This window comes from Heptranchias perlo, chromosome 31 (assembly GCF_035084215.1).
Source record: "Heptranchias perlo isolate sHepPer1 chromosome 31, sHepPer1.hap1, whole genome shotgun sequence".
Taxonomy (NCBI): domain Eukaryota; kingdom Metazoa; phylum Chordata; class Chondrichthyes; order Hexanchiformes; family Hexanchidae; genus Heptranchias; species Heptranchias perlo.
Window position 1 is genome coordinate 33,100,037 of NC_090355.1, and position 26,528 is coordinate 33,126,564.

General features: G+C 47.9%; 1 protein-coding gene across 6 annotated transcripts in view; it reads left to right on the top strand.

Moving 5' to 3' along the window:
- sh3glb2b (SH3-domain GRB2-like endophilin B2b) overlaps window positions 1-26,528 on the top strand; it is a 96,395-nt gene that overhangs the window by 20,654 nt on the left and 49,213 nt on the right. For all 6 annotated transcript variants that reach the window (XM_067969911.1, XM_067969912.1, XM_067969913.1 and 3 more), the window contains exons 2-3: window positions 849-990; window positions 13,996-14,124. In XM_067969911.1, the coding sequence (XP_067826012.1) occupies window positions 849-990; window positions 13,996-14,124 (271 nt within the window). The remainder of the gene's footprint in view (window positions 1-848; window positions 991-13,995; window positions 14,125-26,528) is intronic.

Consider the following 26,528-nt stretch of genomic DNA (forward strand, 5'->3'; position numbering starts at 1 on the left):
ACGCCGAGCCACAGGAGATATTAGGACAGGTGACCAAAAGCTTGGTCAAAGAGGTAGGTTTTAATGAGCGTCTTAAAGGAGGGGAGAGGTTTAGGGAGGGAATTCCAGACCTTAGGGCCTAGGCAGCTGAAAGCACTGCCGCCAATGGTGGAGCAATTAAAATTGGGGATGTGCAAGAGGCCAGAATTGGAGGCGTGCAGAGATCTGAGGGTTGTAGGGCTGGAAGAGGTCACAGAGATAGGGAGCGGCGAGGCCATGGAGGGATTTGAAAACAAGGATGAGAATTTTAAAATCGAGGCGATCCCAGACTGGGATCGATGTAGGTCAGCGAGCACAAGGGGGAATGGGTGAACGAGACTTGGTGTGAGTTGGGATACGGGCAGCACGGTTTTGGATGAGCTCAAGTTTATGGAGGCTGGAAGATGGGAGGCCGGCCAGGAGAGCATTGGAATAGTCGAGTCTAGAGGGAACAAAGGCATGGATGAGGGTTTCAGCAGCAGATGGGCCGAGGCAGGGGCGGAGATGGGTGATATTATGGAGGTGGAGGTAGGCAGTCCTGGTGATGGAGTGGATATGTGGTCGGATCATATATATTGAGTCGCTCGGTAGCTTAGCAATTAAACAGTGATCTTCAGACTAATCCGATTGAACGAGTTTCTACCAGCTGGTCTAATACAAGTTTCATACTGAGCCTGTTTCTCAGTGAACGCGATGATTCACAGCTGTCAATGAACTGTGAAAAGAATTTCTTCTCCACCTATCACTTGTGCGGGGCTGTTTGAGGGTCCGTGTGTGTCTGTACGTGGATTGGTTCTCTCATACGGTTTCTCTCCCACGTTCTCCCCCAGTTCACCGAGGAGAAGCTGGGCCAGGCGGAGAAAACGGAGCTGGATGCCCACTTTGAGAACCTCCTGAGTCGTGCCGACAGCACCAAGAACTGGACAGAGAAGATCCTACGGCAGACGGAGGTCCTGCTGCAACCCAACCCAAGTAAGATCAATCGAAGGGGTTTGCTTGCAGCCCGACAATTTTGCTAGATTACTGCTTCCTGTTGGGCAATATTCCGAGTACGTTACAATCTTGTTGGGATCTGGCTGGAGTTGAACCTGACTGGGCAGGAGGTGAAGGGGATCGAAATGTAATTTTTTTTAATATGCCGTTGGTGGTTGTAACGTTTGACTCTGAGCTATAATCTGGTTCGACTCCACAAGCCCATACCTCATCTTTCCCAGTGACTACACTGCAAAAAGTATTTCATTGGCTGCGAAATGCATTGAGACGTCCTGAGGTTCTGAAAATGACGGACAGGAAAAGGCCCGCTGGTCCATCCAGCCTGTCCCGTATGAGTGCGATGCCTCGTGCGCCATAAAAGAGACGCTCCCCACCCACCCACCCACCCGCAGCCATGTAGTCTCCTGGGAGAGGCGAGAAACCAGCGAAAAGCCCAGCCCAATTAGGTTAAAAAAAATCTGGAAAATTCCTCTCTGACCCCATTATGTGATTCAGTAGTGAAAGGTATGATATAAATCCAAGATGGTTTCCCCTTCCTTGATTTCCCCCCCTTTCCCTTGTGTTCAGCCCCGCCCCCGTTCCCTCGAGTAACTGGAAGCCTCCAAGAATTAGTTATTTAACATGTCAACGTTCTCCTGTTCACCCTCGTTCTCAACTCCTCCTGATCCTTTTGGGTTTTAACCGTCTCCCTGCCTAGTCTCTTGTTGCAGTCTTGGAAGAATTTCTTCCATTGTTTTGCCCCTTCAGGTATGTCCCTTTTCAGGTTAGGAACATAGGAACAGGAGTAGGCCATTCAGCCCCTCATGCCTGCTCTGCCATTTGATAAGATCATGGCTGATCTGTGATCTAAATCCATATACCTGCCTTTGGCCCATATCCCTTAATACCTTTGGTTGCCAAAAAGCTATCTATCTCACATTTAAATTTAGCAATTGAGCTAGTATCAATTGCTGTTTGTGGAAGAGAGTTCCAAACTTCTACCACCCTTTATGTGTAGAAATGTTTTCTAATCTCTCTCCTGAAAGGTCTGGCTCTAATTTTTAGACTGTGCCCCCTACTCCGAGAGTCCCCAACCAGCGGAAATAGTTTCTCTCTCTCCATCCTATCTGTTCCCCTTAATATCTTATAAACTTCGATCAGATCACCCCTTAACCTTCGAAACTCTAGAGAATACAACCCCAATTTGTGTAATCTCTCTTCGTAATTTAACCCTTGAAGTCCGGATATCATTCCAGTAAACCTACGCTGCACTCCCTCCAAGGCCAATATGTCCTTCTGAAGGTGCTGTGCCCAGAACTGCTCTCCGTACTCCAGGTGCGGTCTAACCAGGGTTTTGTATAGCTGCAGCATAACTTCTGCCCCCTTGTACTCTAGTCCTCTAGATATAAAGGCCAGCATTCCATTAGCCTTATTGATTATTTTCTGCACCTGTTCATGACACTTCAATGATCTATGTACCTGAACCCCTAAGTCTCTTTGGGCATCCACTGTTTTTAACTTTTTACCATTTAGAAAGTACCCTGTTCTATCCTTTTTTGATCCAAAGTGGATGACCTCACATTTGTCTACATTGAATTCCATTTGCCACAGTTTTGCCCATTCACCTAATCTATCAATATCCCTTTGTAATTTTATGTTTTCATCTACACTGCTTACAATGCCACCAATCTTTGTGTCGTCGGCAAATTTAGATATGAGACTTTCTATGCCTTCATCTAAGTCGTTAATAAATATTGTGAATAATTGAGGCCCCAAGACAGATTCCCTGTGGGACTCCACTAGTCACATCCTGCCAATGTGAGTACCTACCCATTATCCCTACTCTCTGTCGCCTTTCACTCAGCCAACTTCCTAACCAAGTCCGTACTTTTCCCTCGATTCCATGGGCTTCTATCTTAGCTAACAGTCTCTTATGTGAGACTTTATCAAATGCCTTCTGGAAGTCCGTATAAATAACTTCCATTGACATTCCCCTGTCCACTACTTTAGTCACCTCTTCAAAAAATTCAATCAGGTTTGTCAGGCACGACCTACCTTTCACAAATCCATGCTGGCTCTCTCTGATTAACTGAAAATTCTCAGTGTTCTGTCACCCTATCCTTAATTATAGACTCCAGCATTTTCCCCACAACAGATGTTAGGCTAACTGGTCTATAATTCCCTGGTTTCCCTCTCTCTCCTTTCTTTAAAAAGCGGAGTGACATGTACAATTTTCCAATCTAGAGAACTTTGAAAGATTATAGTTAGGGCATCTGCAATGTGCTCACCTACTTCCTTTAAAACCCTGGGATGGAAACCATCTGGTCCTGGGGATTTGTCACTCTTTAGTGCTATTATTTTCTTCATTACTGTTGCTTTACTTATGTTAATTTTATTGAGTCCCTGTCCCCGATTCAATATTAGTTTTCTTGGGATTTCCGGCATGCTATCCTCTTTTTCTACTGTAAATACTGACGCAAAGTAATTATTTAACATGTCCGCCATTTCCCCATTGTCAATGACAATATCCCCACTTTCAGTTTTTAAGGGGCCAACACTGCTCCTGACCACCCTCTTTTTCCTCATCTCACTATAAAAGTTCGTCGTATTGGTTTTGATATCCCTTGCAAGTTTTGTTTTGTAGCTCTTACTATCTGTTTTGTGACCCTTTGTTGATCTTTGTACCTTTCCCATTTGCCAGGATCTGTGCCATTTTTTGCCTTTTTGTATGCCCTTTCCTTATCTCTTATACTGTCCCTTACCTCTTTAGTTGTCCATGGCTGTTTTTTTTTGGCAAGTAGAGTTCTTGCCCCTCGGATATAAACCGGTTCTGTATCACGTTAAATGTTTCATCAGTCGTTTTAACCATTAACCGATTTGCCCAGTTTACTGTGGACAGTCTCTGTCTCATCCCATTGAAGTCGGCCTTACCCAAGTCTAGAATCTTAGCAGCTGACTCACTTTTTTTTCCCTTTCAAACACCAAGTTGAACTCTATCATGTTATGATCGCTATTGGATAGTTCTCTTTTTTTTGAGTTTACCCTACGGTCTCTATTTTAATTTTCCTGTTTATTCATTTGAAAGCTCTTCTGTTTACTTTGTCCCTCCAGCCCTACAACCCGCTGAGATCTCTCCAATTCTGGCCTATTGCACATCCCTGATTTTCCATTGGCGGCCATGCCTTCAGCTGCCTAGGCCCTAAGGTCTGGAATTCCCCCCCCCCACTTCCTTTGTTTTATTCCCTCCCCACCTTCCCTCGTTTATCTCCCTCTTACTCTCCGCCCCCCCCCCCCCCACCTTCCCGTGTTCCTCCCCTATTGTTGACTGGCCCTAGAAGTTTTGATCAAGCACCATTAGCCTGCTTATTGTGCAGACTGATGTAATATCGAAATGCACTTGTGCTTGAGCCTCTGTGTTGAAACAGTAGGATGTGGGTTTGTGTCTGTATCTACGCACACTGAATGTTGAATTTCAGCCGTACTGCCCTGAGGAGGCACTGAATAAAAGCCCGGCTTGGCCCCACCAGGAGGGAGAGAACCCCAAGGGGGGTAGTGGAGGAGTGGGGTGTATTAGTGTTCTACAGGATAAACCACTTACAGTTTTCTATCTCTGGTTTTTAATATGTAACAATGACCCTTTTAGATTTATGGTGCGGTCACTGCAGTCCTGAGTTCCCTGCACTCTAACTGGTGTCGTTTGCTCTGTATCTTTAACGATACAGTAATAGTTTGGTACTGAGCCCAACATTTTTCTTGAGACAACTCTATAAACCCTTCATTAGAACAGTCTGGTTTTGTAAATTGCCCTGTAATTTGGACCATTTTAGATCACAGGATAGATTTGGAAGAAGAGGGCTGTTTGATGCCAACTCAACATCCAGCTGTTGAGTCTGAAATCCTGGCCTCGACTACCCTTGTACGTTCCTGTTTGCCACAAGATGCACTTTCCAGGCACCTGTCCTCAGCTTGTCCTTCACAACCTTAACCCAGCCCGTCTGACACTTGGAGCCTTTGTTGCCTCTCTGTGCACTGTCTGTAGGGTCTGGGTGGTCCCTTTTTACATCGCCGTGACTACGGCTGTGCTCAGTAGCTCCTCCAGCCTGACCAGGGCCCTCCCCGTACAACTGCATCACAACCTGGAAACAAACGCTAAATACTGCGGGTGCTGGAAATAAGAACAGAAAATGCTGCAAACACTCGGCAGGTCAGGCAGCGTCTGTGGAGAGGTCATCCACCTGAAACGTTAACCCTACGTTTCTCTCTCCACTGATGCTGCCTGACCTGCTGATATTGGTGCCTTGCATTAGAGTGCTAATGGTGTGACTGATGGGGGAAATCTTCCTGCATCTCTTTCTGTCTCTGCAGGTCTGTTTTGATTTTTCTTTTTCTTTTGAGCCTCCCTCTTTGTGTGTTCTTCTCTGTCTTGACACACTGCATCTGGACAATAGTAATTTTATTTTCTGTTGTTTTTAAAAATAGACATAAGCTTGCTCTAGTTTATTTTCAGGACGGTAAATCTTCTTACATTTCTACATTATAGCAGTGACTGCACTTCAGAAGTACTTCATTGGCTGTAAAGCAGTTTGGGATGTCCTGAGGTCATGAAAGGCGCTATATAAATGCAAGACTTTCCTAAGCAATTTAAACTCTGACTTTCAGGGCCTGTTTAGACCACTCCTCCGCAGAGAGAGTACGTGACCGAGCAGTTCAGCGGCTAAACCTCGCGCTGCTCCAAACCCCAGGTTGCTTGTGAGCAACGCCACAGGGGATCAGCTGTTCGTGCAAGAAGGAAAGGATGTGCAAAAATAAACTCTGACCAGTTTTAAATATTTTGTGGTACTCTGGTTTTTAGTTGCGAAGCTGGAAAAAAAAAACAACCAAAAGAAACTGAGATAGACATTCTGATCTGACCTGGTGGAATTTTTATGTCGTACTGGTAAGTCTGGGACGTTATTTTTGTTTGTTATCATTCTCCTCACTGTATCATTCCTGAGCCATAAAGGCAGGAAAATGACTCTCTCCAGGCCTTGCTGATGGTGCTGTATGGCTGGTTGCTGTGAGTTGCAGGGTGACTGGGCCAAGTTACTTTTTTTCTCCTCCTTGTAGGTTAGAGTCTATTCTGAAACCTGTGACTTCCATCACCTAGAAGGACAAGGACAAACACAAGGGCTGTCCACAAAAAGCAGGACAAATCCAATCCGGCCAATTACCGCCCCATCAGTCACTCTCAATAATCAGCAAAGTGATGGAAGGTGTCGTCGACAGTGCTATCAAGCGGCACTTACTCACCAATAACCTGCTCACCGATGCTCAGTTGGGTTCCACCAGGACCACTCGGCTCCAGACCTCATTACAGCCTTGGTCCAAACATGGACAAAAGAACTGAATTCCAGAGGTGAGGTGAGAGTGACTGCCCTTGACATCAAGGCAGCATTTGACCAAGTGTGGCACCAAAGAGCCCTAGTAAAATTGAAGTCAGTGGGAATCAGGGGGAAAACTCTCCAGTGGCTGGAGTCATACCTAGCACAAAGGAAGATGATAGTGGTTGTTGGAGGCCAATCATCTCAGCCCCAGGACATTGCTGCAGGAGTTCCTCAGGGCAGTGTCCTAGGCCCAACCATCTTCAGCTGCTTCATCAATGACCTTCCCTCCATCATAAGGTCAGAAATGGGGATGTTCGCTGATGATTGCACAGTGTTCAGTTCCATTCACAACTCCTCAGATAGTGAAGCAGTCCGTGCCCGCATGCAGCAAGACCTGGACAACATCCAGGCTTGGGCTGATAAGTGGCAAGTAACATTCGCGCCAGACAAGTGCCAGGCAATGACCATCTCCAACAAGAGAGAGTCTAACCACCTCCCATTGACATTCAACGGCATTAATATCGCTGAATCCCCCACCATCAACATCCTGGGGATCACCATTGACCAGAAACTTAACTGGATCAGCCACATAAATACTGTGGCTACAAGAGCAGGTCAGAGGCTGGGTATTCTGCAGCGAGTGACTCAGCTCCTGACTCCCCAAAGCCTTTCCACCACTTACAAGGCACAAGTCAGGAGTGTGATGGTATACTCTCCACTTGCCTGGATGAGTGCAGCTCCAACAACACTCAAGAAGCTCGACACCATCCAGGACAAAGCAGCCCGCTTGATTGGCACTCCCTTCACCACCGGCGCACCATGGCTGCAGTGTGTACCATCCAAGGCTTCTTCGACAGCACCTCCCAAACCCACGAACTCTACCACCTAGAAGGACAAGGGCAGCAGGTACATGGGCACAACACCACCTGCACGTTCCCCTCCAAGTCACACACCATCCCGACTTGGAAATATATCGCCGTTCCTTCATTGTCGCTGGGTCAAAATCCTGGAACTCCCTTCCTAACAGCACTGTGGGAACTCCTTCACCACACGGACTGCAGCGGTTCAAGAAGGCGGCTCACCACCACCTTCTCGAGGGCAATTAAGGATGGGCAATAAATGCTGGCTTTGCCAGCGACGCCCACGTCCCATGAATGAATGAATTAAAAAAAAATAGCAGGTGCATGGGAACACCATCACCTCCAAGTTCCCCTCTGAATCACACACCATCCTGACTTGGACATTATATCGCTATTCCTTCATTGTCACTGGGTCAAAATTCTGGAACTCTCGACCTAACAGCACTGTGGGAGAACCTTCACCACCTGCAGCGGTTCAAGAAGGCGGCTCACCACCACCTTCTCAAGGGGCAACAAGGGATGGGCAATAAATGCTGGCCTTGCCAGCGAGCCCAAGACCTGAGAATTAATTTTTAAAAATTCAACAATTGCATAGTGTTTTTGAAATGCATAGGAGTTTTGGTCACTTTACACTGTCTCATTAACCTCTGCCAGTACAGCACAGACCTACAATGTGGAGTCCTGCTGTGCCACTAACCAGACTTAGGGTAATGCTGCCTTATATATCACATAGAATTACATAGAATTTACAGCACAGAAACAGGCCATTCGGCCCAACTGGTCTATGCTTCACATAAACCTCCTAGCTTCCCTTTAAAGGCATCTGTGCTATTCGTCTCAACTACTCCTGGTGGTAAGTAGCTCCTCTTAAAGACAGCCCCTTCAATCCTACCCTCGGCAGGGCTTTTTCTTCTGCTCCGACCTTCTGTGTGGGCCTGTCTTTAAATCCGTGCCATCATGATTAGTTGGCTCCTGACTGTGTTTAGACCTTTTCTTTCCAAATTAAGTTGCAAAGTGACCTTTTCTGGAGCTGTCACTTTGGCCTGCACATTAGCGATGCACAATGGGAGCATTGTGACCTGTCCCCTGGAGAGCGCGGTGGTGTGCCGTCAGCCTGCTGAAAGGCGATCAGTCTGGTGGAGCTGATAAGTTCATTTGACCCTTTCCGTGCTCCCAATAAATTGAGGTTGTTTACCAGTTGCTTGGGGCCGCACTGGGATCTGGAGCCCGCTGGTTCTGTTGAGCTGCTAACCAGGCCTGCTGCTCGTTACTCCCTGTGAGGCAAGAAATCCAAACAGTTCCTGAGGTCAATTGGAAACTAATTATTGCTAGTGGTTCTCCTGTGGCTTTGAAAGAAAGAATTTGCATTTCTATTGCGCCTTTCAGGACGTCCCAAAGCGCTTTACAGCCAATGAAGTACTTTTGAAGTGTAGTCACTGTTGTAAGGAAACGCAGCAGCCAATTTGCGCACAGCAAGATCCCACAAACAGCAATGTGATAATGATCAGGTAATCCATTTTAGTGATGTTGGTTGAGGGATAAAATATTGACCAGGACACTGGGGGAGAACCCCCCCCTACTCTTCGAATAGTCCAGTGGGATCTTTTATATCCACCTTAGAGGGCAGAGGGGGCCTCGGTTAACGTCTCATCCAAAAGATGGCACCTCCGACAGTGCAGCACTCCCTCAGTACTGGCACCGGGAGTGTCAGCTTAGATTATGGGCTCAAGTCTGTGGAATGAGAGACCACAAAGTCAGATGAATTTCGCTCTGAGCAGTAGTAACACTGTAGGTATAAGTGTGGGGACCTGAAACTTCTGGGGCATGCGAAGCTCCGCCAAGTGGTAGGACTCTGTAACTTCAGGCGTGACCATGTCGCAGACTAGGAATGCCCAAATACGGAGTGTGTGACATAAATAGCAAATGTAAAATAGTACAGATTGTTGAAAGTTTATTTTAAATTGACAGTTGCTTGACTGCTTTAATTGTTTTCTTAACAAACTCAGAAAAAATAGCAGGAACTGAGTGTGTGGGCATCCTCTTAAAATATATAATTTAAAAAAAAATAGATTTGTTCAGTTGCGATTTGTTATATTGCGCAAAGAGTGGTCATATTAACTTTTTTTTTACATTAGTAGATGCTGCACACCTGAATCTTTCATCTTCCGGTAATTGGCAAAAAAGCCAGAGGGGGAGGAGATGAGGAGAATATTTTACGCAGCGAGTTGTTCTGATCTGGAATTCGCTGCCTGAAAGGGCGGTGGAAGCAGATTCAATAATAACTTTCAAAGGGGAATCGGATAAATTTTGCAGGACTATGGGGAAAGAGCGGGGGGAGGTGGGACTAATTGGATAGCTCTTTCAAAGAGCCGGTGCAGGGACGATGGGCTGAATGGCCTCCTGTGCTGTACGATTCTCTGTGCTATAATCTGCCATCCTCCGCAGTGAGTGAGCCTGCAGCGGTGGAAGAAATGCTCTCTGTTATCGGATCATGTTGCTGTTAGCAGGTTGTAGGCAGCCTGTTTAACAAGTAGATTATGTATAAAGGAAGCTCCCAGTTGTAATTATCCATAAATGCACAGTGCCGTACCTTCTGTGGTTCACGTTGGGAGCCAGTGTTACTGATGCGATCTCCCCATTCCAGCTTTCTGCCCTGTTCTCCGCCATAGTCTTGGGGATGGGAAGATCTTTGGTGCCGTCTTTCAGATGAGACGTTAAACCGACGTCTGCCCCCTCAGGTGGACGTAAAAGAATCTCGCTGCACTATTTCGAAGGAGAGCAGGGGAGTTCTCCCTGGTGTCCTGGCCAATATTTATCCCTCAACCGTCATCACTAAAACAGACTATTTGGTCATTATCACATTGCTGTTTGTGGGACCTTGCTGTGCGCAAATTGGCTCCCTCCATTACAACAGTGACTACACTTCAAAAAAGTACTTCATTGGCTGTAAAGTGCTTTGGGATGTCCTGAGGTCGTGAAAGGCGTTATATAAATGCAAGGTTTTTCTTTAATTTGTGAAGGAGTCTCTTGCAAAGCTTAATCAAGTGCGTTTGGAAGCTCAGATATTTTGTTCTGTGTCTTTTCCCTGTATATTTTTGATCTTTCCTCTTTTGGGGGGGGTAGAAATTGAGGTTGATCAGACCAGATCTACCCCTTAATGTCATGTTGGTTGTCATTTATTAAATTATTCTCTTGCAGATAATCTTCCATTCTAATTTCAATTATTGATTTCATTCATTTTTCAATTGTTGAGGTCAGGGTCTGTGGTTACCAAGTATCGTTCTGTTGCCCTTCTTGAATATGGAAACTTTATTTGCCTATTTTCAGTCTGTCAGACCCCTCTGCAGCATTTGACTCCCTCAAATGAATCGCCAGTAATTCACAAATCTCCTCCCTTGTCTTTCAAAGTTCCCCTGGGATATAGTTACATAGAATTTACAGCACAGACAAAGGCCATTCGGCCCAACTGGTCCATGCTGGTGTTTATGCTCCATATGAGCCTCCTCTCACCCTCTTCATCTCACCCGAACAGCATATCCTTCTGTTCCTTTCTCCCTCGTGTGTTTATCTCGCTTCCCTTTAAATGCATCTGTGCTATTCGTCTCAATCACTCCTTGTGGTAGTGAGTTCCACATTCTCACCACTCTCTGGGCAAAGAAGTTTCTTCTGAATTCCTTATTGGATTTATTAGTGACTATCTTATATTTATGACCTCTAGTTCTGGTCTCCCCCACAATTGGAAACATTTTCTCTACGTCTACCCTATCAAACTCTTTCATAATTTTAAAGACCTCTATTTGGCCTGAGCGAACCTTTCAGCGATGTAACATTTTTTAATTTTATTCTGTGCGTGTTGCCGTTTTGAAGTCCTAACCTAGTAATTTTAAGTTGTGTAACTTGTTTCTACTGAGCAGGAAAAAAAAATAAGAATAATTGTGTACGGTTTTAATTGGTTACTAATTTATTTTAAGTCATCTTATGGCATAAAAGGGAATTGGATATATACTTGAAAAGGAAAAAATTTGCAGGGCTATGAGGAAAGAAGAGTGGGGCTAATTGGAAAGCTCCAAGAGCCGGCACAGGCACAATGGGCCGAATGGCCTCCTGTGTTGTAAGATTCAATTATTTAAAAATATGCATAATACAGTTTACAGAAATTGTTTTTGCAATTTTGGGTGGCCTGTAGCTGGTACCTCTGAGGGTGGGGGCTGTGGGGGGGCTGTCCCTCTGCCTCCCCCCCCAGGGCTTCAGAGAGAGAAATGCTTCACAGATAAAACTATTTTGGATTATTTTCAAAAGGCCGGCAAGGAAGGAGCTGAAGAGTTTTGAGAAGTGGTGAGGATTGTGTGTTGTGGCAGAGGAGTGAAGCTGTATCTCTCGCTCTCTCGCTCTCAGCAGGTGAGACTCCCATCACGGTCCTCCCACACCTTTGAGGAGCCGTGCTCGAGACCCGGGAGCAGGTTTGCCTGTCTGTTCTCTCAGCAGGTGATGGCGCTTATCTCAGTCAGGAAACGGGAGAGGGGAAAACCCGCAGAATGTTTTTGTGAGGATAATAATGGGGCAGACAGTTCTAGTGCTCTGATTTTGTAACCATGATGACCACCCTTTAGCCGGTGTAGAGTATTGCGTGTGAGTAATGAGCAGTAAGAATGTGTGGAACAAATGGGTAAAATAGACTTAATGTTGCACTTATCTCAAAGTAATCTGCACTGTACCAGCAGAAAGATTAACTTTCCGTTCCAAGTCTATTAATCATTTAACGCTATACAGACAATTAGAGTTCAAAATTGTAAAAATGGAACGCACTAGATTACTGATAAGGTTGACAAAGTGCACATATTTTTAATTTACTACTTTTTAATTGTGGATGAACATACCAAGTGTCTTCACTTCTGTGAATGAAGTGGCAGTGCGAGGCTGCCAATGTGTTATTTACTTCATTCCTAATCGAGATTTGGCGATTTCTTTAGATGATCCGTGCACATTATCTCTGGCTGACATCAAAGTTTTTCCCTCATCCGTGCTTTTATTACCTCCAGACTCGACTATTCCAATGCTCTCCTGGCCGGCCTCCCACCTTCTGCCCTCTGTAAACTTCAGCTTGTCCAAAACTCCTCTGCCTGTACCTCAAGTCCCGTTCACCCATCACACCCTGTGTTCACTGACCTACATTGGCTCCCAGTCCAGCAACGCCTCAGTTTTAAAATTCTCATCCTCGTGTTCAAATCTCTCCATGGCCTCGCCTCCTCCAGCCCTACAACCCCCTCCAGTCCTCCAATTCTGGCCTCTTGTCCATCCGCGATTTCCTTCGCCCCACCATTGGCGGCCATGCCTTCAGTTGCCTAGGCTCTGGAAACCCCTCTTAAAACTATCTCTTTAACTAAACTTTTGGTCACCTGTCCTAATATCTCTTTGTGTCCCGGGGGCGGAGGGTAACAAACTGCTGCCGGAGGGTTTTATTCCAATCAAATGCTTCCTCCTTGTTGCATTACATGTTTCAGACACTTTTACTATCCATGTTACCAGCGAACATTTTCACCTGTCGCCAACTTTCATTCCCACTCCAGCCCCCACTAATTGCTGTCTTTGTATCTCTTCTATAGGAACCTTTCCCCTGTGTGGAACGTCTGTTAGACATGCTTTTATATGTACTGGTTCGTGAGCTTTGTTGACGCTAAGCTGATTCCTTTTTGAGTCTGTGTTATATTGAGGCGGGGTCGACCAGTTGCTTGCTGTTGATCCGAGAATGTTCCTGGGCCGCGATTGTTTGTCTCTGATCACTGATTTACATGGAATCTACAGCACAGAAACAGGCCATTCGGCCCAACTGGTCCATGCTGGACTTTATGTTCCACACGAGCCTCCTCCCACCCTACTTCATCTAACTCTATCACCATAACCTTCTATTCCTTTCTCCCTCATGTGTTTATCTAGCCTCCCCTTAAATGCACCTATACTATTCGCCTCAACTACTCCTTGTGGGAGCGAGTTCCACATTCTCACCGCTCTCTGGGTAAAGAAGTTTCTCCTGAATTCCCTATTGGATTTATTAGTAACTATCTTATGATCCCTAGTTTTGGACTCCCCCGCAAATGGAAATATCTTCTCCACGTCTACCCTATCAAACCCTTTCATAATTTTATTTGCTTCTATTAGGTTATCCCTCAGCCTTCTTTTCTAGAGAAAAGAAAGCCAACCTGTTCAGTCTTTCCTGAAAGTTATAAACTGGGGTTGTTCTCCTTAGAACAGAGAAGGTGAAGGGGAGATTTAATCGAGGTGTTCAAAATCATGAAGGGTTTTGATGGAGTAAATAAGGAGAAACTGTTTCCAGTGGCAGAAGAGTGGGTAATCAGAGGACACAGATTTAAGGTAATTGGAAAAAGAACCGGAGAAGACATGAGAATTTTTTTATGCAGCGAGTTGTTCTGATCTGGAATGGGCTGCCTGAAAGGGCGGTGGAAGCAGATTCAATCAAACTTTCAAAAGGGAATTGGATAAATACTTGAAAAGGAAAAATTTGGATGGTTATGGGGAAAGAGCAGGGGGAGTGGGACTAATTGGAAAACTCTTTCAGAAAGCCAGCACAAGCACGATGGGCCAAATGGCCTCCGTCTCTGTGCCGTATCATTCGGTGATTGTGGGTTTCCTTGGGTAGATGGGATGTTGCTAACACTGGTCGTCTGTCTGGTGTTGGGATGTTGGAGGGGGTGTTGGGAAACGCTCTCCGAACATGAAGCAGGTTAACGAGCCTGGGCTAATCCGGTCTCTCTTACTCCATCCAGGTGCTCGAATTGAAGAATTTCTTTATGAAAAGCTCGACCGGAAGATTCCCTCACGGATCACCAATGGCGAACTGTTGGGCCAGTACATGATCGATGCAGCAAGTGAATTTGGACCTGGAACCCCTTATGGTGAGCCCTCGAAGGCAATTAATAACATTTAAAAAAATAACAGGCGAGAACTTGCATTTACATACTGCCTTTCACAACCTCACGACATCCCAAAACACTTTATTTCGAAGAAGAGCAATTGGCTCTAATGTCTGTGGGATCGTTTACATTCGGACGGGGCCTCGGTTTAACATCTCATCCGAAAGACGGCACTCCCTCAGTACTGCACTGGGAGTGTCAGCTTGGATTATGTGCTCAAGTCTCTGGAGTGGGACTTGAACCCACAACCTTCTGACTCAGAGGCGAGAGTGCTGCCCACTGAGCCCCAGCTGACATTACTAGCTGAAACGAGGTTCTAAATGATCCTGTGCTACCTTTTTTTGAAATAGATACAGCACTTGGTGTGCTGTATTAAATTATGAGGACAGGTTGCATAGACTAGGCTTGTGTTCCCTCCAGTATAGATGATTAAGGGGTGATCTAATTGAGGTGTTTAAGATGATTAAAGGATTTGATAGGGTAGATAGAGAGAAACTATTTCTTCTGGTGGGGGGAGTCCAGTAAAAGGGGACATAACCTTAAAATTAGAGCCAGACCATTCAGGGGTGATGTCAGGAAACATTTCTTCACACAAAGGGGAGTGGAAATCTGGAACTCTCTCCCCCAAAAAGCTGTTGAGGCTGGGGGTCAATTGAAAATTTCAAGACTGAGATTGATAGAATTTTGTTAGGTAAGGGTATGAGGAGATATGGAACCAAGGTGGGTAGGTTGAGGTACAGGTCAGCCATGATCTAATTGAATGGTGGAACAGGCTCGAGGGGCTGAATGGCCTCCTCCCGTTCCTGTCTGTGTTATTTAACACTACAAGGCCTTCCTGCGGTGAAACAATTGTAACGGATAGTGGGCTGGGGATGTGAGTGTGTGCAAGAGGGTTCCAGATTCTGACACACTCCACCATCGGGCTCAAATACTCAGTGTGGGACATGGTGCCCAGAGAGTATTTTTTTTGGATCTTTTAGGAAATAATTGATTGCGAATCCCACTCGAGCTCAACTCAATCCCGGGGCCTTTAGAGCTGAATGTGACACAGATTGGAATTGATAAATGATTGATTTTGAATTAGCCAGTTCTGGCCAGCCGAGGACCATTGTTTGACAGTGTCGGAGGATACTCTGTTCGAGCCAAGACACAGCTCTCTGTCTGGCACCCTCTCTGACTGGCTCCTCTCCAGCCTCATCGTTTAGTTTTGGATTCTAGCATTTATTAACATTCTTCTCAGGAAACTAATTTAGCTTACTGATGTAGACAACCCCATTTGCAAAACTGAGCAATTTCATTAGACATGTTCTAATCTCTGACTCATTAAACTCCCTAATGGTAAACGAGGGGTATGTCTGCTCTGTGCTGAGGAGCTTTTCTCCCCTCCTTCCTGGTTGTCTCTAGAGCACTGAAAGAGTTCTTGTAACGTATCTAATCCGTCTCCATTCTTCCCCACCACAAGGCATTTTCTTCTTGATGGAGGCAGTTCAAAACTAGAGGTCATAAATATAAAATAGTCGTTACTAAATCCAATAGGGAATTCAGGAGAAACTTCTTTACCCAGAGAGTGGTGAGAATGTGGAACTCGCTATCACACGGAGTGATTGAGGCAAATAGCATAGAAGCCTTTAAGCTAGATAAACACATGAGGGAGAAAGGAATAGAAGGACATGGTGATAGGGTGAGATAAAGTAGAGATGGAGGAGGCTGGTGTGGAGTATAAACGCCAGCATAGACCAGTTGGGCCGAATGGCCTGTTTCTGTGCTGTAGTTTCGATGTGACTGGGTTCAATTGCTCTCTGGTACCATTATTCAAGCAAGCAGTGACTGAGTATCAGCATGTTATTTGGCTATGGGAGGCATCCCAACTAGCCTGATGCTGTCTGTGTCCCTGGATGCACATTTCCCAGCAGGGGTTAATGGGGGACTCCCATGTCCTTCACTGCTGCCTGTGCCAGAGCAGTTAGTATGGCTGTTGGCTGAGGGATAAATATTGGCCCAGGACACCGGGGACAGCTCTTCTTCGAATAGCGGCCGTGAGATCTTTCACATCCGCCTGAGGGGGCAGACAGGGCCTCGGTTTAACGTCTCATCCGAAAGTCGGCACCTCCGACAGCGCAGCACTCCCTCAGCACTGCAGCCCAGGTATTTATGTTCAAGTCTCGGGAGTGGGACTCAAACCCACGACCTTCTGACCTACCACTGAGCCACGGCTGACACCTTACCTTGTGGGCTTGAGGGTTGGGGTATGGCGCCTCTTGAGTTTGCCCACGTGCCCGTGGCCTTCACTGTCGCTGGCACTGGGCTGGAACGCTGGTCCATGTTAAGATACTGCGATTTGCTGGATTGGGGGAAAGAGATAAAGACCAATTTATATAAACTGGTATTTCTTTTTTGTGTTTCTTATCCACAGCAAGTCTGCCTCCTGGCTGCTAAACTGTCATCAGTGTTGTCATCTCTGTGGGAGTCTGTAATCTGCTCATGGGTGCAGGAGCTGAAAAGTGTTGCTGCGAATGGGGCATTGATCACACACCAGCTGGTCTGGGGGGGGGGCTTCTGAGCCGGGTGTCTGGAGCTGCTGGACAAGGGGCTTTGGGGGGTGGGGGACGCTGGACTAGGGGCTCTGGTGGGGGGGGGGTGGGGCTGGACCAGAGGTCTGGGGGGAGGGGGAGGGAGAGGAAGGTGTGCTGGACCAGGGGTCTGGGGGGAGGGGGAGGGAGGTGTGCTGGACCAGGGGTCTGGGGGGAGGGGGGTGTGCTGGACTGCGGAGAGGGGGAGGGGGAGGGAGGTGTGCTGGACCAGGGGTCTGGGGGGAGGGGGAGGGGGGTGTGCTGGACTGGGGAGAGGGGGAGGGGGAGGGGGAGGGAGGTGTGCTGGACCAGGGGTCTGGGGGGAGGGGGAGGGGGAGGGGGGTGTGCTGGACCAGGGGTCTGGGGGGAGGGGGAGGGGGAGGGGGGTGTGCTGGACCAGGGGTCTGGGGGGAGGGTGGTCCGCTGGACCAGGGGTCTGGGGGGAGGGGGCGGGGGGTCCGCTGGACCAGAGGTCTGGGGGGAGGGGGGTCCGCTGGACCAGGGGTCTGGGGGGAGCGGGAGGGGGTCCGCTGGACCAGGGGTCTGGGGGGGAGGGGGATCATCACTGGACCAGGGGTCTTGTGGGGGGGGGGGTCGTCACTGGACTAGGGTTCTGTGGGGTGGGGGTGCGGTAACTGGACTAGGGGTCTGGGGCGGCCACTGGTCCCGGGTCTGGGGCGGGGGGTGGTCACTGGACTGGGGGTCTGGGACACTCGGCAAACTGAGATGTGACTCAGGAAACCGTTGATAATTCCGGACTCTCTGATTCCACAGCCAGGGGATGGAATTCTTAATCATCTTGCTTAAGTAATAAAAGAAAATTAAATCTGTGGCAGTTAAAGGGAATGTTTCATGTAGAAATGTGTCGAATAGGCCTGTAATTCTCATGTTTTTATCAAGCACCTACATTCTGTATTATTTTCTTGTGCTATTTTCCTTCACGATAAACTCAAAAGCCATGGAAAGAATATAATCTTTTTCCTTTTTTTTAATTCATTCTCTTGCTAGTGTCTTGTCTCCTCAAATTATAAAATCTTTTCCCTGTTTTCTTACTGTAGCCTCTTTAGTCGACTTCACCACAGGGCACTTTTATTAATAAACGCCTTAATAATTTACAGTGGGAAATGCGTGTAGCTGTCAGATTGTTAATGTATGACAAATATGGAAAGCATCGAAGTGTGTTTGTCCACTCTCCTCTCCCTCCCCCACCGTGTACTCACTTTCTAATCTCCACTGTGTCATTGCGAGGAGATCCTTAGCATTTCCCCACAGGGAGGGAGTCAGACAGTGGCTCCGCCCGCTCCTGTGCAGCCCTGAGCAGCCAACTGTACGGTGGCAGTGGGGGAAGGGCGGAAGCAGCTCTCCAACTCCTCCTCCCGCCCAGGGTAAGGGTGTCCCCGTGAGACACGATTTTAATTTGCAAGACCTAGATCAGTTTCTCCCTTTCCCGGCGGTCATGTGAACAAGCCGCCCTTCCACAAAAGACTAACGTGATTTTCATCGCCCCACCATTGGCGGCCGTGCCTTCAGCTGCCTCGGCCCTAAGTTCTGGAATTCCCTCCCTAAACCTCTCCGCCTCTCCTCCTTTAAGACGCTCCTTAAAACCTACCTCTTTGACCGAGCTTTTGGTCACCTGTCCCAATATCTCTTTATGTGCCTCGATGTCACATTTTGTTTGATCGTCGCTGGGAAGCGCCTTGGGATGTTTTACTACGTTAAAGGCACTATATAAATGCAAGTTGTTGCAGAGAAATTGCTGAGGTAATGAATGTAGATCAATTTGATTCAAAGGAACAATCTTTTTATTGTTGCAAGATATCTGTAGGCTTGTAAAGTATTTAAACATTCCCAGCAGTAGCTGAAAATTCGACACCATTTGCTTTGGGAGGATTGTGTAGTACTTTTTTTTTCCCCTTGTGCATTCTTTCCAACCCCCTCAATGTTTATGCCGGACGAAATATTAAGGGTCGACTCTTAACTGTGTCGTTTTAGTAAGTCTTTTTCTGTAGGGGGTGATTTTACTATTGATGTTCACATTGCACCTGCTCTTTGCTGAATTATTGATGACTGGGTGCTGGTGAGGGCACTTTGACTCTAGGCTAGAGGCTGGAAAGAAATCAGCCAGGGTGACCCCTCCTGATTGCTGTCAATTAACCCCTGTCGCAAAACACATGTTTTACGAGAACAGTACTGGACTTGGCTGTAATAACCCAGTCACAAATCCCACTGGCACTTGCTGTCCAATGGAGACTCTTAATGAGGTCCTTCCGAGGGGTCTCCTGACACCTGTTGAGTTCAGGAGAGGGGGAGCCAAATGAGGAATTGCTTTAATATTGTGTCGGAGAAGTTGGATTTTAACAGACAATCCAATTTAATCGTTTTTTTCTTTAAATGAAAAAGCAAATTCTTTATGAATTGCCCAAGGGGTGATGACCAATTTAGAGTCTGAGCCAGAAAACATTATCTTAACATATGTTGTTGAGGAAAAAGGAATAATACCCGTATAGAATAAACATAAAGAAAAATCTAGGCAATGTATGACGCTGTTACATAAGAAAGAAATAGGAGCAGGAGTCGGCCATACGGCCCCTCGAGCCTGCTCTGCCATTCAATAAGATCATGGCTGATCTTCAACCTCAACTCCACTTTCCCACTCGATCCCCATATCCCTTGATTCCCCGAGAGTCCAAAAATCTATCGATCTCAGCCTTGAATACACTCAACGACTGAGCACCCACAGCCCTCTGGGGTCAGAGAATTCCAAATATTCACAGCCCTCTGAGTGAAGAAATTCCTCCTCGTCTCAGTCTTAAATGGCCGTCCTCTTATCCTGAGAGTATGTCCCTTAGTTCTAGACTCCAGCCAGGGGAAGCTACCTCTCAGCATCTATCCTGTCTAGCCACCTCAGAATCTTGTATGTTTCAATGAGATCACCTCTTATTCTTTTAAACTCCAGAGAGTAAAGGCCCATTCTACTCAATCTCTCCTCATGGGACAACCCTCTCATCCCAGGAATCAATCTAGTGAACCTATGTATTCTGGGATTACATAGATATAGATAGAAATTACAACACTGAAACAGGCCATTTGGCCCAACTTTGTCGATACCAGTGTTTGTGCTCCACAAGCCTCCTCCCACCTTACTTCATCTAACCTTATCGGCATATCGCTCTCTTCCTTTCTCCCTCATGTGTTTATCTAGCTTCCCCGTAAATGCATAGAAACATAGAAAATAGGAGCAAGAGTAGGGCATTTGGCCCTTCGGGCCTGCTCCGCCATTCAAAATGATCATGGCTGATCGTCTAACTCAGTACCCTGTTCCCAAATCTATGCTAGTCGCCTCAACTACTCCATGTGGTAGCAAGTTCCACATTCTAATCACTCTCTGAGTAAAGAAGTTTCTCCTGATCAGAGAGTTCTCCTGGCCAACATTCTTCCCCCAGGCAAAACCATTGAAAAAAGTATACGTTAACTGGTTGGTGCTGTTGTGGGATCTTGCTCTGCACAAAATGGCTGCTATGTTCTTTGTAAAATGGTTTCAATTTTTAAAAAAATCTTACTATAAAGTTTCATATGTGGTTCAGTTAAGAGCTGTTACAGTCTTGGTTTTTGCCGAAGAACTTTAATGAGGATACAAAAATGAAATTGAAAAACCTAAAATGTTGCTCCCACTCTTGCCTCTTGACCACTGGGCTGGAAATTCCTAGTGGTGAGCAAAAAAGGTTTCCTTTTGGAAAAGGAAAAGTTGTTGGGGACATCACTCCATATCTACAGGAGTTTGTGTTCTCTGGGGTTCCCAGGGATGATATCACACGTATTCCTTTTCAAAGGCTGCCCAGAATACAGGCAGCCATCTTGTTGCATGCTGGCGGTTTTGGGGGGTGGGACCTTTTTTTAAAAAAATTCATTCTCGAGGATGTGGGCGTGGCCGGCATTTATTACCCATCCCGAGTTGCCCTTGGGAAGGCGGTGATGAGCCGCCACCTTGAACTGCTGCGGCCCCATGTGGTGAAGGGCTCCCACCATGCTGTTGGGTAGGGACTACCACGATTTTGACCCAGCGCCGATGAAGGAACGGCCGATATATCTCTTACTTTGGGGGGGGGGGGGGCGATGGCGATGGCGACCCTCCTGGACTCAGTGAAATATGGGGAGAGAAATAGAAAAAGGGAGAATTGGGGGAGGGGGAAGAACGAACAAGAGCAATTTGGAAAAACCAAAGACAAGCAGTGTGTTAAAAATTATGCATCTAGGAAGTGTCGAAGCACCAGGCAAATAATGTGGCTACTTGTCTACTTTTTAACAAAAAAACCCTTGTATCAAATTGTTCCCTGTTTACACATCCGATTGAGAGTTTTTTTTATTGCTGGCTGTGTCGACAGTTAATAGGATATAATCCGATCCGGATTTGGGATCACAAGGAAGGGAAGGAGGCCTGAAAACCTTATAGCCTGAGAAGAAGGAACACACAAAGCAGACTATGTGACATGGTTGTGTTCAATGACATGATTGCATCTGGTTGATGTGCAATTGGCCCCTCCTAATTTGATTCAGCCAAAGGGACGTGCTGTGTTCAGTGTCCCTGAAAGGCATCTGCTGTCTGTCTAACTGACTGAAAGGTCTGGTTTTATTTTTTGTGCATGGTATCGTTTATCTAGTTGCTTAACCCTTCTAAGTCCGCAGAGTATCGCTGTGTCTTCCGTGGAGTCACTTGCGATTTTTCTACGCTCTACCTTCTTCTACGAAGGGTTTTGCTAGAGTAGATGGGGAGAAACCGTCTCCACTGGCAGGAGGGTCGGTCACCAGAGGACACAGATTTAAGATAATTGGTAAAAGAGCCAGAGGGGAGATGAGGAGAATTTGTTTTTACGCAGCAAATTGTTCTGATCTGGAATGCGCTGCCTGAAAAGGTGATGGAAGCAGATTCAATAGTAACTTTCGAAAGGGAATTGGATAAATACTTGAAAGGGAAAATTTGCAGGGCTATGGGGAAAGAGCAGGGGGAGTGGGACTAATTGGATAGATCTTCCAAAGAGCCGGCACAGGCACGATGGGCCGAATGGCCTCCTTCTATGCTGTGAGATGCTATGATCTCGGCCATAACGTTTTCGATTAACGGCAACAAAAAAAAAGAGGGTGGCCTTATTAATGAAAGATGCGATTACAGCCAGAGATGAGGACGTTTTTATTGTTGGTGATGCTCACTGAATCTGGAGTTTTAAAACAAAAAGTGCAATCTTTTTACCCTATTGGGAGTACGTTATAGACCATCAAATAATGGGGAGGAAGTAGAAAAGGAAATTTGTAGGCAACGTAGAGAAGTTTGCAGTAATAGCGGGGCTGTAATTATGGGGGGAGCTTTAACTATCTCAACAACAACTTGCATTTATATAGCGCCTGTAACAGTAAAACATCACTAGACACTTCACAGGAGCGATTATCAAACAAAATTTGACACCGAGCCACACAAGGAGATTTTAGGACAGGTGACCAAAAAGCTTGGTCAAAGATATAGGTTTTAAGGAGCATCTTCAAGGTAAAGAGAGAGAGGTTTTAGGGAGGAAATTTCAGAGCTTAGGGCCTAGGCAGCTGAATGCATGGTCGCTAATGATGAGGCGATGGAAATCAGGGATGCGCAAGAGGCCAGAATTGGAGGAACGCCGAGATCTCGGTGGGTTGTAGGGCTGGAGGAGGTGACCGAGAGAGGGAGGGGCGAGGCCATGGAATTAAGCTAAAATGTAATATGTCCGAGGCTCGCAGTTAAAATGCTGAGGGGCTCTCTGAGTGTATCCAGGCTTCCTTAATCAGTGTGTTGCATCTTCAACGAGCAAAGATGCAGCGCTGGACAAGTAAGCAATCTAAATGTCGAAGACTTGGCGATGGGTGGGGGGAGAATAGTGACCGTAATCTAATTCGATTCACATCAAAAATAGATGAAGACAAAGAGGAGTCAAAAGGTAAGGGTGTCGGGCAGAAAATGAGGCAATATCAGTGGGATGAAATTGGACCTCATTCAGAATAATTGGGGGGCGGAGCGGCAGTGGGAGATATTTAAACGCCAGTGGGATTGGGCACAGGTTAATCACATTCTGACTGGGAGTCGACGGAGTACACCACAGGCAAGGGTTTAATGGGTAAATGGCGAGGTTAAAGCAAAAATAGGCTGTAAAAATGGGCATATAATAAAATGGGGGGGGGGTGGGTGTGAGTATAACAGAAGGAAACAAACAAATAATTATAGAAAGGAAGCAGAAAGAGATTAGGAAGGATGAAGGTCAACAAATGGGGAAATAGCAAAGGCCGTCATAAGTACGTCTGGAAGAATAAACAATAGTTCAAGAAGGGGTGGAACCACTTGAAAGGAGGCATCTTGTACTTGAGTGAGAGAATGATGGAGATACTTAATAAGCATTCCTCTTTGGTTTTTAAGAGTACAGTGAAAGTGGGACCGTAGGAGTGCCCGAGGAGAATGTGGAAGAGCCATTACTGGAGATAAATATTGTAAAAGGCACAATTTTTAACATAAAACGATGGGACTGAGGTAGAAAAGTGAGCAGGCCGAGATCATTTACTGAAGGGGGTTGGGAGGGAGGTCGGGCAGCACTAACCCTGACTTTACAACAATGTTTGGATATGGAATTGTGCCAAATTATTGGAGGGTAGTAAATATTACACCTAATGATTAAAAAAGGGGGAAGGGGGAAAGCCAATTAGTCTTGCTGTGATTATGGATCCGGGCAGCAGAGTTTTGGATGAGCTCGAGTTCATGGAGGGTGCAAGGTGGGAGGCCGGTCAGGAGAACATCGGAATAGTCGAGTCTGGAGGTGACAAAGGCGTGGGTGAGGGTTTCATCCGTGGCTGCAATTTTATTCAAAATAATATTAATGTGTGTGGGGTGGGGGTTGTTTAGGGGGGGAGGAAGGGTGTGGGTGGGGGGGGGGAAGAGAGTGTGAGTGTGTGTAGAGAGAGAGAGAGAGAGTGTGTGTGTGTAGAGAGAGAGAGAGAGAGAGTGTGTGTGTGTGTAGAGAGAGAGAGAGAGAGAGTGTGTGTGTGTGTAGAGAGAGAGAGAGAGAGAGAGTGTGTGTGTGTGTAGAGAGAGAGAGAGAGAGAGAGTGTGTGTGTGTGTAGAGAGAGAGAGAGAGAGAGTGTGTGTGTGTAGAGAGAGAGAGAGAGAGAGTGTGTGTGTGTGTAGAGAGAGAGAGAGAGAGTGTGTGTGTGTAGAGAGAGAGAGAGAGAGAGAGTGTGTGTGTGTAGAGAGAGAGAGAGAGAGAGTGTGTGTGTGTGTAGAGAGAGAGAGAGAGAGTGTGTGTGTGTGTAGAGAGAGAGAGAGTGTGTGTGTTTGTGTAGAGAGAGAGAGAGAGAGAGTGTGTGTGTGTGTGTAGAGAGAGAGAGAGAGAGAGAGAGTGTGTGTGTGTAGAGAGAGAGAGAGTGTGTGTGTGTAGAGAGAGAGAGAGAGTGTGTGTGTGTGTGTAGAGAGAGAGAGAGAGAGAGAGTGTGTGTGTGTAGAGAGAGAGAGAGAGAGAGTGTGTGTGTGTGTAGAGAGAGAGAGAGAGAGTGTGTGTGTGTGTAGAGAGAGAGAGAGAGAGTGTGTGTGTGTGTAGAGAGAGAGAGAGAGTGTGTGTGTGTGTGTAGAGAGAGAGAGAGAGAGTGTGTGTGTGTGTAGAGAGAGAGAGAGAGAGTGTGTGTGTGTGTAGAGAGAGAGAGAGAGAGAGAGTGTGTGTGTGTAGAGAGAGAGAGAGAGAGAGTGTGTGTGTGTGGAGAGAGAGAGAGAGAGAGTGTGTGTGTGTAGAGAGAGAGAGAGTGTGTGTGTGTAGAGAGAGAGAGAGAGTGTGTGTGTGTGTGTAGAGAGAGAGAGAGAGAGTGTGTGTGTGTAGAGAGAGAGAGAGAGAGTGTGTGTGTGTGTAGAGAGAGAGAGAGAGAGAGAGTGTGTGTGTGTGTAGAGAGAGAGAGAGAGAGTGTGTGTGTGTGTAGAGAGAGAGAGAGAGTGTGTGTGTGTGTGTAGAGAGAGAGAGAGAGAGAGTGTGTGTGTGTGTGTAGAGAGAGAGAGAGAGTGTGTGTGTGTGTGTAGAGAGAGAGAGAGAGAGTGTGTGTGTGTAGAGAGAGAGAGAGAGAGAGAGTGTGTGTGTGTAGAGAGAGAGAGAGAGAGAGAGAGTGTGTGTGTGTGTAGAGAGAGAGAGAGAGAGTGTGTGTGTTTGTTGGGGGAGGAGAGGGTGTGGGGGGTGGGGGAAGAGTGTGTGCTTGTTGTGTGGGGGGAGAGTGCGCGCGTGTGTTTGTTGGGGGGGGAGAGGGTGTTGGGGGGAGAGGGTGTGGGGGGTTTGTTGGGGGGGGGGGAGGGTGTGGGGGGTTTGTTGGGGGGGGGGGAGGGTGTGGGGGGTTTGTTGGGGGGGGAGGGTGTGGGGGGTTTGTTGGGGGGGAGGGTGTGGGGGGTTTGTTGGGGGGGGGAGGGTGTGGGGGGTTTGTTGGGGGGGGGAGGGTGTGGGGGGTTTGTTGGGGGGGGGAGGGTGTGGGGGGTTTGTTGAGGGGGGGGAGAGGGTGTTGGGGGGAGAGGGTGTGGGGGGTTTGTTGGGGGGGGGGGAGGGTGTGGGGGGTTTGTTGGGGGGGGGAGGGTGTGGGGGGTTTGTTGGGGGGGGGAGGGTGTGGGGGGTTTGTTGGGGGGGAGGGTGTGGGGGGTTTGTTGGGGGGGGGAGGGTGTGGGGGGTTTGTTGGGGGGGGGGGAGGGTGTGGGGGGGTTTGTTGGGGGGGGGAGGGTGTGGGGGGTTTGTGGGGGGGGGAGGGTGTGGGGGGTTTGTTGGGGGGGGGAGGGTGTGGGGGGTTTGTTGGGGGGGGAGGGTGTGGGGGGTTGTTGGGGTGGGAGGGTGTGGGGGGTTTGTTGGGGGGGGGAGGGTGTGGGGGGTTTGTTGGGGGGGGGGAGGGTGTGGGGGGTTTGTTGGGGGGGGGGAGGGTGTGGGGGGTTGTTGGGGGGGGGAGGGTGTGGGGGGTTTGTTGGGGGGGGGAGGGTGTGGGGGGTTTGTTGGGGGGGGGGGTGTGGGGGGTTGTTGGGGGGTTTGTTGGGGGGGGGAGGGTGTGGGGGGTTTGTTGGGGGTGGGGAGGGTGTGGGGGGTTGTTGGGGGGGGGGAGGGTGTGGGGGGTTTGTTGGGGGGGGGGAGGGTGTGGGAGGGTTTGTTGGGGGGGGGAGGGTGTGGGGGGTTGTTGGGGGGGGGAGGGTGTGGGGGGTTTGTTGGGGGGGGGGAGGGTGTGGGGGGTTTGTTGGGGGGTGTGGGTGGGGGGGAGGGTGTGGGGGGTTTGTTGGGGGTGGGGAGGGTGTGGGAGGGTTTGTTGGGGGGGGGAGGGTGTGGGGGGTTTGTTGGGGGGGGGGGGGGGTGGGGGGTTGTTGGGGGGGGGGGGTGTGGGGGGTTTGTTGGGGGGGGGAGGGTGTGGGGGGTTTGTTGGGGGGGAGGGGGAGGGTGTGGGGGGTTTGTTGTGGGGGGGAGGGTGTGGGTGGGTTTGTTGGGGGGGGGAGGGTGTGGGGGGTTTGTTGGGGGGGAGGGGGGAGGGTGTGGGGGGTTTGTTGGGGGGGGGAGGGTGTGGGGGGTTTGTTGGGGGGAGGGGGGAGGGTGTGGGGGGTTTGTTGGGGGGTTTGTTGGGGGGGGGGAGGGTGTGGGAGGGTTTGTTGAGGGGGGGGAGGGTGTGGGGGGTTTGTGTACCTTCCTTGCCTTGCTGACACGTTGAGCCTGCATTATTCAGGCAGTTCAAGTCCATCAACTTGTAGATAATGAACTCGGCAGCTGGATTATCGAAGTGGGCACCAGGCCTTGACATGACTTGCATAATCGGAAA